The 9,729-nt window shown below is 47.2% G+C and overlaps 1 protein-coding gene across 1 annotated transcript; it reads left to right on the top strand.

Moving 5' to 3' along the window:
• Positions 1-368: 368 nt before the first annotated feature.
• LOC104389916 (chromosome unknown open reading frame, human C9orf9) lies at positions 369-4,399 on the top strand. The gene is made up of 3 exons (XM_009998975.1): positions 369-512; positions 3,290-3,492; positions 4,015-4,399. Exons 1-3 carry the CDS (start codon positions 369-371, stop codon positions 4,397-4,399), a joined length of 732 nt encoding a protein of 243 aa, XP_009997277.1.
• Positions 4,400-9,729: the final 5,330 nt, after the last annotated feature.

Here is a 9,729-nt window from a genome sequence, read left to right as displayed (position 1 = left end):
TCCCCCGGCTCCCGCAGCGCCGTGTTTGATGCATCGCCACATTATCTTTACAATAGACCCACTAGGGTTTATGGCATCTGATTGTCAGTGCTCCCCTCTGAGTTCTCTGCCTCTTTTTGCAGCGTTGTTACTGCCTCATTGACTTACTGTCTGGGGCTCTGGGACTGCAAAGCTTTGACACAATCCATCTTCCCTCTTCCTTTTATTTTTTTTCTCAAGTTTTCCACTAACTACACAGTTCCAGCTCAGGTGGAATGTAGAGTTACATGTGCAGAATTGCACCCTTTCTAAAAAAAAACAACCAACAAAACCCAACAAACTACTTTCCTTTCTCTCCTTCTCTCCCAAAATCCAGGAGGGGCTGAAACATGGATGAAGTAAAGAACGCTCTAAGAAACATAGAGCAGAAGTACAAGCTCTTCCTGCAGCAGCAGTTCACGTTTATTGGAGCCCTGCAACACACCCGGGAGAATGCACATGACATGCTCAGACCTGTGGCAAGCATCGACCAGGTACAGAGCAGCCAGCACAGAGCTCCCTGCCAGCACCAGCAGGGACCAGCAAACTGCTGTCACCCACCTGGGTCCAGTTCAGGGCTGAATCAATGTTTGGTTTTACTAAGGGAAGGTGCACAAAAGCTCTCTAAGGTTTGTGTATAACTGTGCAAAACCAGTGGCAAAAGGTGAAGGGAGGGAGAGGGGGTGTCTCTGCCTTTGCCACTTACAGAGAAGGGATGTTATTGCTGAGCAGCACTTTATGATTTGGTTTAATACCATCATTTCACTGCTGAGGCACAGCCAGAAATACAGGGTACAAGAAAACAATCAAACCAAGCCTCCTTCCCCAGCCACACATGGAATCTGTAATCCTTAACTTGTAGTAACCAGCCTGCTTGCCTCTTCCCCCTGGTATTGGAGCTGCTGTATCTTTCTATAGTGCTTATTAAAAATAATGGCTGTGTTACTGAGATAGGATGATGGATTGAGGGCTGAAAGTCCCCTGTGGGCCAAGGGGTTTTCTGGGCTGGTAAGTGAATTGTCTTGGAATTTTTATAACATGGGATGTTTTAAGTAGTGAGAAGAACTTAGACCACCTGCAGACTGAGGGGAAAGGAATCTAAATAAAATTAGAATTGTGGATTTGAGGCAGTAGAACCCGGGCACAAAACCCAGATGGATGCCAAAGGAGTGAAAGCCAAGCTGTTCTTAGGATTAGGACACAGAAGGGCTGGTTGTCTTTTCTAAGGGCTGACTCAATTCTCATAGAAGGGCTTTGCTCACAACATTGAGGACTGAGATGGACATTAGACTGAACCATGTTTTTTCCAGAAATAGGCACTGAGATTTTAGATAACATTATGCTGGTTTAAAAAGTGCCAATACTTCACTGATATAGTGGCAAGAGAAAGCTTGGGCTCTGCTCCTCAGCAGGGGTGGAAGGTCTGCTGGTTGTGGGGGTGGAGCCTTGGAGGTAACGACTTCAGCAATTACATTGATCCATGGTGGTGACAAATCCAGCAGGGAGAGCCCTGGGGGGACAACCATGTCATCCCAGGGGGACAAGGGAGAGGGAAAAGAGCAAATTACTGGGGAAAACAGGGAAAACTGGTACAGCACATTCAGGTAACAGGTTGTGCAGGAACTGAACCACTACCAAGGAAATTCACTGGGGACAAAACTGGGCATCCATTTTCTTTCACTACCCTTCTCCTGCATCAGCCTGACCCTGTTTTTAATTTTGCATGGGAGGGCACAAGAAAAGCAACAAAGGCAGAAGTATGTGCTCTCAGCCTGCAGCTGCCTTGCCTGCCAGCTTTCTTGGCACGGAAACATAGAAACTACAGGGGAAAAAAATTACATTGCACCTAGGTGGAAACATGGCTGCATTTCTAAGCCTCTGAGAGCTGGATGCAGCAGCCTCTGGAGGGTCTGGTGCTGACATTTCTCAGGGAAGAGAGCATAGTGAGGTGGAAAGGTTGAAAAGAACATGAAAGGCAACAGCAACGACTCCTGAAGGGCACAATGTCAAGTCCCAAGCAGGTTTGTGAGACAATCTCCTCAGTCATTGCCTCAGCCAGAGATTCCTATCACCCCCAGAAGTCACTGGGCAGGACATCCCAGCACAGGGGCTGCCTGTGAACTCCCCTGCCTGCAGCTCCAGAACCAGCAGTTCCCTGAGGCAGAGCTGGGCAGCCTGTGCGAGCCCCCCAGCCCATTAGTCCTGGTCCCCATCTTGGTCACTCAGGTGCATTAACTGTTGTTTATGTGGACAAACAGAAGTCCTGTTATCCCACTGGTGGATATCCAGGCCAAAACTCTATTCTCTTTAGGACTCTTGCTGCTCACAGCAGCAATAAAAAATCCTGCCACGCACAAGGACACAACGCTCAGCAAACAGTGTGGAAGGAGGAATCTGTAGTGGAAATGGACCCTTAGGGGCCATTTTTTATTTTTCTTACAAACCTGCTGAGAATTTGCCCAAGCACATCCCGTGGCTTTTTTTGTATGCAGGAACTGCTCTGCTGTTGGAACAGCTACTTCATTCTTGTCTTGAAATCTTACAGAAAGCACTGAAGGTGTTAGAGTCCAGCCCCAGCTGCCAACCAGCCCCTCAGTACTTTATATTCTGACCACTCGTGGCTGAAGTGCCTGTAATTTCTTTGGAGAAGACACTTAATCTCTTGGCATAATGTTTTGTCATGCAAGGCTGTTCATTCTGAGCAGCAGAAATGCTCAAGGCAAACAGGGAAGATCCCTGCTCTGACAGGTTAGTAAGGACAACTTAGGTTAAATGGGTTTGGTTTGCAGTCACAACTAGAGGTGCCAGATAAAAGAACTGGGAGGAACACATGGTGCAAACACATCACTCTAGAGCAGCCCCAGGCTGGTTGCTGCCCTCCTCTCCCACCCTGCTCTGCCTGGGCAGCCATGGCAGTGGGTGCCTTGCTCAGGGCAGGCAGAAAAACTTCCCCTCCTGCTCAGCCTGGTTCTGCAGCACCTGCAGCAGAGCTGGAGTTTGGCTGCCATGCTCCAACACAAAGAGGGAGGAAGGCTCTCTGCTGTGCTGATAGGCAGATCCATCATCCCAGCCTTTCTCAGGCACAAGGAATGAGAAGCAACCATCTCAGACATGCTCTAGAGATCTCACTACCTGCCAGGGTGTTGCAGGGTCCTTCTTGGCTCACGGCTGCAGACCCACAAGAAGCAGCAGCTTCTCGATCACTAACTTGGGAAGTTTTGCAGCACAAGTGACATGTAATTTAACGTGCACCACTGTCCTCCCTGTACAGGTACAGTCCTACCTTCACCATTACTGTCACAACTCCACAGATAGGCGTATCCTCAGCATGTTCCTCAACATCTGTGATGACCTAAGAAATCTCTGCTACCAGCTGGAAACTGTGCACTCTGGTAACAACATAACCAACCATCTTCTGGAGAGATGCAAACTGCTCCTGAGCCACAGCAATGACCTCAGCCCCCTCCGAGCTAGGTGGGTGTCTCCATCACCTGAATTTCTGTGAGGTGACTGTCATGGGAATGTATATTCCCACCTGAGTTCTCCATCATGTTTGCTACACCACCTTTCTGGCTTCAGTGAGGGTACAAGGTGCTACCCCCCAGGTTACTGTTCCAGCTGTTGGAAAGACATTGCAGCCTCCAGTCACCAAAGAAAGGGGGTCTGTTTGTTTATTGTTCATTTTACTGCACATGTGTTGGGGCCCTGAAGTCCCACACTGTGCTTCAGCAGTTGCCTCCTCCTCCCACTCTGCATGGAGCTAATTCCTGTGGGTCAAGTGTCTGCACCAGCTCTTGAACCCTTCCAGACCTGCCCCCACTGCTGGGATGGAGTGTTTGGCAGGACCCATTTCTCAAGCTGCAACCGTATCCCTGCCTTTTTGTTTTGGGGAGGAGGCTGTTGTGAGTTTCCACTCTCCCCAGGGGCTCTCAGAGTGATGCTGTGGGGGTTGCACTGCAGGGACTACTCTGCCAGTTGCCTCCTTCTGTCCCACAGATACCCCCACGATGTTGTGAATCACCTGAGCTGTGAGGAAGCCAGGAACCGCTACGGAGGGGTGGTGAGCCTCATCCCCATCGTGCTGGACTGTGTCAAGGAGTGGGTCACCCACATGGAGAAGCTGACATGGCACAAGCTGCGCAATGTGAGTGGTGGAAGTGGTGCCTCTGACAAGGGGGCACCCCAGGATGCACCAGATAGGGCAGCCTCTTCCCAGACACCACCTGCTAAGCACCTGGAGGCTCAGAGCACAGCTAAAAATGAAGTTAATGTGAAAGTGCAGGACAGTAAGAATGTCCAGAAAAAGCAACTGAAAGACACAGGAAGTCACAGTGGGCAACGTAAGGCTCCCTGGAAACCACCGGGTAAACATCCCTTTTAATGGATCAGAGCTCATACATCTTCTGCTTACCACCTAGGATTAAGTGGCTGATTACAGGCAATGAAAAAACCACTACAGATCCTTCCTACCCGAGTCCACTTCCTGAAGACAGCCCTGTAAACCAGCATGGACAGATACATTCTCCCTTACTCATATCCCCACTCTCCTCCTTAAGAGTTGTATCCCATCAGAAATAGCTGTAGCACTGCAGCTGGTCCCTTTGACCAGCAGGGTGTAGTCAGAAGTAGTTGGGTTCTAATCACTCAGCCACGAATCTGGGGCAAGCTCCTTGAAAAGGAATTTTACACTTTCCCACACTTTTTCCAGAGGAACACCCACTCACCAGCCCAAGCCAGAGGTGGGAAGAACCTGCATGTCTGAAGGCCACGATGCAGAGCAGCAAAGGCCTCTCATGAGGGATTCAGATGTTTGTGTAAAGATTTAGGTTTCTGCCTGAAGTTCCCTCAGCCCACTGGAATTTCCTGGTTATTTGGACCAAAAAAATCAAAGCCTGCAGGACACTAATAGTGTCTCCCTTAGCCAGAGTGCTTCAGCTGCACCAACTGTGCTCTGCTGCCTCCTTCTTGCAGGTTCTCACACCTTTCCAGTAGACACCACTCGGAACATCTTCCCTTACATCTGTTTGACTCCTTTGCTGTCCTTTAAAGGAGGACAAACTTCAGTTTGCACTTGGCTTGGTGTACTGACAAACTTGAATAAAACACCCCTGTGCCCCCCCAGAGGGCTGCAAAACTAAGCAAGTCATTTCCAGTCGATGAGATCTGTGGGAATCTGGTGAGAGCAGAGACTGTGGAAGCTGTGGCCATTGTCAGGTGGTTCCTTTTCAAATTGCAAGTCCAAATGTCTGTGTTTTCCCGAGATGAGAACCCAGCCTGCCTAGCTCTCAAGGATGAGGCTTAGTTCATTAAAATTGCAAAGTGTTTGAAAAAGTCTCATGCTGCTTTTATACCAACACTGCAATTCCAGCACAGTGACTCCACACCCTCCTGAACACAGCTTTGTTTCCAGCCTGCATGGGGAAGCTCAGCAGAGCCACAGGCTCTCCCCATTCTCGGGAGCTGATACACATTTTTGGTGGTGCTTTTATTCAAGCACTGATAACTACAAATTTAAGATCTCAATAACACGGTGTCTTCCCTGTGTCTGACTGCTCTTTTCCCCTCCCACAGGCACGTTAGCTCCTGTTCTTTGCTTCCTGCTGGAACACTCCTGAATAAACAACTTCCCCTGGCATACCTGGCTCAGTTTGCTAAAATCATGGGAAAGCTTTTGCCTTAAGATGTCCAGATTTTGGTAACAAGCTGCCAAAAAAAGGAGAATTAATACAAATGCACAAAAAGGAATAACTCAGATGAAATGGGAAGTATTTTCAGGAGCATTTGTATTCCCCACATACTGCCAAGCTTCTTTGGCAGTTTTTTTCCCCTCTCCCTGTGCCCGGGTGCTGCTGCTCCAGACATGTAGCCACTCTGGATAGAAGCCTTTAGGAGACCTCTGAATTGGACCTGGGTGAACTCGAAGTGGTAACAAAGCTGCCAGGGTCACACAGAGGCTCCCAGGCACTGCTGGGGCCATGGACCAGCAGGTTGTTACTGTCACCTTCTCAGGCTCTACTGGAGAGCCCTGCTGCAGAGGCAGCTTCAGGCAGAGAAATCCAAGCTCCTCACAGCTGCCCTGGGGTGTTTCACATTGCAAAGACAAGTCTGCAATGACAGTTGCTGTCCTGGGAAGTTTTTCAGAACAAGTACATGCTATATGGATTAAGACATGACAAGTGCTGGGGACACAACCTCATTTCCAACCTTCCCCACCTTGTCATACAGTTTAAATTTGAACATGCAGGCTCTGGTAAGACCAAAATTAGCCAGTTTGTAGTTCACTTTCAGCTTCCATGGTACAGCACAGCACAAAATGCTTGGCAGAACAGTCCTATCAAACCCAGTCCACCACCTCCCAGACCCTGGTGGCTCAGATCATTTCATGATTCCATGGAAACATGGAATACAAGGTTGGATTGTTGTCCATTCATACTTGGCAAAGGCTGTGATACACACAAGCAGCACAGTTCCCAAAACTTAACAACAATTTCTAACCTAGCCCTATCCTTTCAATCAGTCTTACACTGCCAAAATGTTAAGACAAAAGCAGAAAAGTGAGTGCATAAAACTTGCAGCCTGAGGTTTGGTAGTGACGTGACCAGAATCTGTTGGAAGACTGCAAAGTTAAATCTCACAAAAACATCTAGACAAATTACTTAATTTCCATACAAGTTCTCCTCTTCCAGAGTGGATGGGCACTTCAAAAGGCAAAAAGATACAGCAAGAATTGTTTTTCTCTACTACAAATCAAGCTGTTTGAAGAATTTACATAAACAGGATGTAAATGCCAAACACAGAAGTGCAAGAAAGTTTTACTTCAGCCTCTGTGAGCATAAAACTGCAAGATGCACACTGAGAAGCCAAGCAGGGCTTCAAACTGACTTACCTAGAGATCTGTCAGCAGGTCCAGGAAATACAGGCTGCTTTTTCATTCAAAGACAAATAGAAATAAAGGCTGGGAGTAGCTGATCTCAATAGAATCCTGTTGTCTGTAGGCTGTAAATTACCTCTGTGCTCCCCTAGGTTCAGCTAAGGGTCAAACCAGGCTTTTGGCAACCTGTAACCAGGGCAAAATACTCCGGGAGTTAAACATCTGGTTCCAGCGACTCACACACCTAGAGGATGATGGGTCCAGATCAAGTGTCAGGTGGCTCCTCAGGGAAGGAGAGGGGGTGAGTCACAGGAGGGGGAAAGCTGCGTCCCAAAAATGGGATCGAAGCCGAAGAGGGAAGGGACCAGCTTCGTGGGGCCTCTAGTGGCCACAGCCGGGAAACGCCGGGAAACTTTTCTCCAAGTCAAGCTCAGAGAGATGAAATAATGAAGATCACCAGCCTCAATAATCTGGAAGCAAGTTTTGCCTGAGGCTTGCAGGGAATTTCACACAGAGTAGTGCAAAACAATACATTTTATTTGTTCACAGTTAAACACAAGCAACTGCCTTGACATTTTAGAACATTCTAATAAGGACAGCAAAACCTCCTTTTGGTTTAAGTTCTCTTTTAGCTTACGATTGTACCATTTCCTTGTATTTCATATTTATGGCATTTAATGTGGATTGTTTAACATGCTTACAAAGAGCGAGGCAGGGAACAGATTAACTTGACAAAGACAGCAATTTTAGATTTAACTAAAAGCAGTCAGTTAAAAAAATCTGTTTCCACTTCACTGATGGGACCCCTTACGACAAACTGCAAGTTAACTACATACAGCAGATCCATGATTCTTAGACTTATTAAAAAAAAAAAAAAAAAGGCAAAATTTGTTCCTCCATAATCTTTGTGGTCCATAAACAAACCTAAAGTGGTTTCCATTACTATCCTGGTGCTAAAAACCTTTTTTAAAAGAAGACAAGAGCCACCCTCTCAAGGAGCTTGCGTTACCGCCGGGGTGCTTCGGTAACCGCCAACAAAAACCGCCTCTCCTCGGATCAAGTGAGATCAAGCAAGATGCCTTTTGGGCTGGGCAAAGCAGAAGGGTAGGTGCAGGAACCCCTCCAACACAAGGGCACCCAAGAGCTGAGCCAGCCCCTCCAGGGCAATGTGCAAACCGTTGGCTCCTGGGACTGGGAGCTGGTGGGGCGAGGGGCAGGAAACCTCCACATCACCAACACAAGCTACCACGTTTGCTACCACTACAGTCTTAGAAAGCCTAGAGACATGTCAACAAAACCAGTCTGTCACTTACAACCAACTCTCTATTTTCTATTCCATGCAGATTCAAGCTTTGACAAAACCACTGAAGTTCACCTTTACTTTCAGAGTTAGGACTGACCAACTGAAAGGACACAGAGTCATTTAGACAGGCAGAAATGTATTTAGACCCGAGGTGTTTATGAAAGGAGCAGAAATGGGAGGAAAAATGCTGCCAAGCAGAAGGCAGCATATTGCCAACTGCTCTGACAGAGTCCTGTTCCCATTCAGGCTAAGAAGGGATTTGAACTACAAGTACAAAAGTACGTGGACTTGATTTAGATGTGAGACAACTGAACAGCAGCTGCCACCCACAGGATGTTTGAGAGAAGAGGCCACGTGTGGTGCAGGGAAACTGTGAAGACAGATATGCCCAAGTACCCCTGGCCCCAGACACAAGTCACATCCAAACCAAGCACACTGCCTTCCTACCAGCAGGCTCTCTTCTGTCACAAAGGAGATTGAGTCTGACCACTGACAGGCCCTGATCCCACCATCCTCCTTCACAGAAGGCTCATCACTGACTTAAAACATGATTACCACAGAAAGGCTGCAGGACAGAATTCTGATTCTCAGTCTGAGCAGGCTTCCTCCTCAGCCTTGTTTTCTAAGGAAATGGGAGGAGGGCAAAGAGGAGATACCTAGAGCCAAACTAACAGTGCTGAGCTGAAAGATGTGCTGCAGCCTGAGCAGAACAGCACCCAAAGGAAAGCATATTCTTTAAGTCAAGTCTGAAGACATATTCCCAGGAAGAATGAAGTTAATTTCTTGGACTCAAAACACCATGTTCTTGCTCAGTCCAGGAACAAAGACCAAGAACTATGAAAGAGGGTCAGGCAGCACAAGTATTTCCCTGATTAGAGAAACAAATGCTCTTCTGCAAATCTTCACAAGGTTGCAACTCTACATCCATGTTCTGCATGCTCTCCCTACTTGAGTAAAGCTTCCTTTTACCTCTTCTCTCACCCCAATTGCTTTCCCACACGAACCAGTCTGAGGTCAGTACCAGTCTGTCAGGCAAACACTTAAAATACCAAAAAGATCAGAAACTAGTGTTTTTAACAAGTCTTCAGCACATACGGTCTCTTCTGCATTACAAGCTCCAGTTCCTTATCAAGTGTCTGTTCAAATGCAACTTTCCAGGAAATGTTAAGGACAATATAAACAATGATCAAGAATTAGGGTGAATAAATCTTTTTGCAGAGGTACATTGTTCTTTAAACATTTAGGTAATCAGAGTCCAGCTTAATGAAGACAGGGCTCTGAGGGATGTGGGACAGTGGACAGGCAAAATAAGAGACCTTTAGATGAATGCACTAGAAATTCTAGTGCTGCTTCTTTCCAGGATGAAAGCAACCAAAGTCACCCGGACAGGCAGCACAATTAACTGCTCTAAATTGGAAGCTTGCAAGGAAATACAAAGCATTTCGTAGTAGACTCACAAATGTTAATTTGGCCTCATATTGCACTCAAGTTCATCAATGCAGCCACTCACTGGGGACAGGGAGAAAGGGAAAAAAAT

The sequence above is a fragment of the Chaetura pelagica genome, unplaced genomic scaffold, assembly GCF_000747805.2.
Source record: "Chaetura pelagica isolate M959 unplaced genomic scaffold, ChaPel_1.0 scaffold405, whole genome shotgun sequence".
Classification (NCBI taxonomy): Eukaryota; Metazoa; Chordata; class Aves; order Apodiformes; family Apodidae; genus Chaetura; species Chaetura pelagica.
The sequence above is the reverse complement of the archived record's forward strand: the minus strand, read 5'-3'. Positions and strand labels throughout refer to the sequence as shown.

Excerpts from the sequence above, each read along its gene's own strand:
- LOC104389916 (XM_009998975.1), top strand. The coding sequence starts at position 369 with ATGGATGAAGTAAAGAACGCTCTAAGAAACATAGAGCAGAAGTACAAG. Across the intron at positions 513-3,289 it reads CTGTGGCAAGCATCGACCAG|GTACAGTCCTACCTTCACCA; the intron begins GTACAGAGCAGC and ends CTCCCTGTACAG. Across the intron at positions 3,493-4,014 it reads CTCAGCCCCCTCCGAGCTAG|ATACCCCCACGATGTTGTGA; the intron begins GTGGGTGTCTCC and ends TCTGTCCCACAG.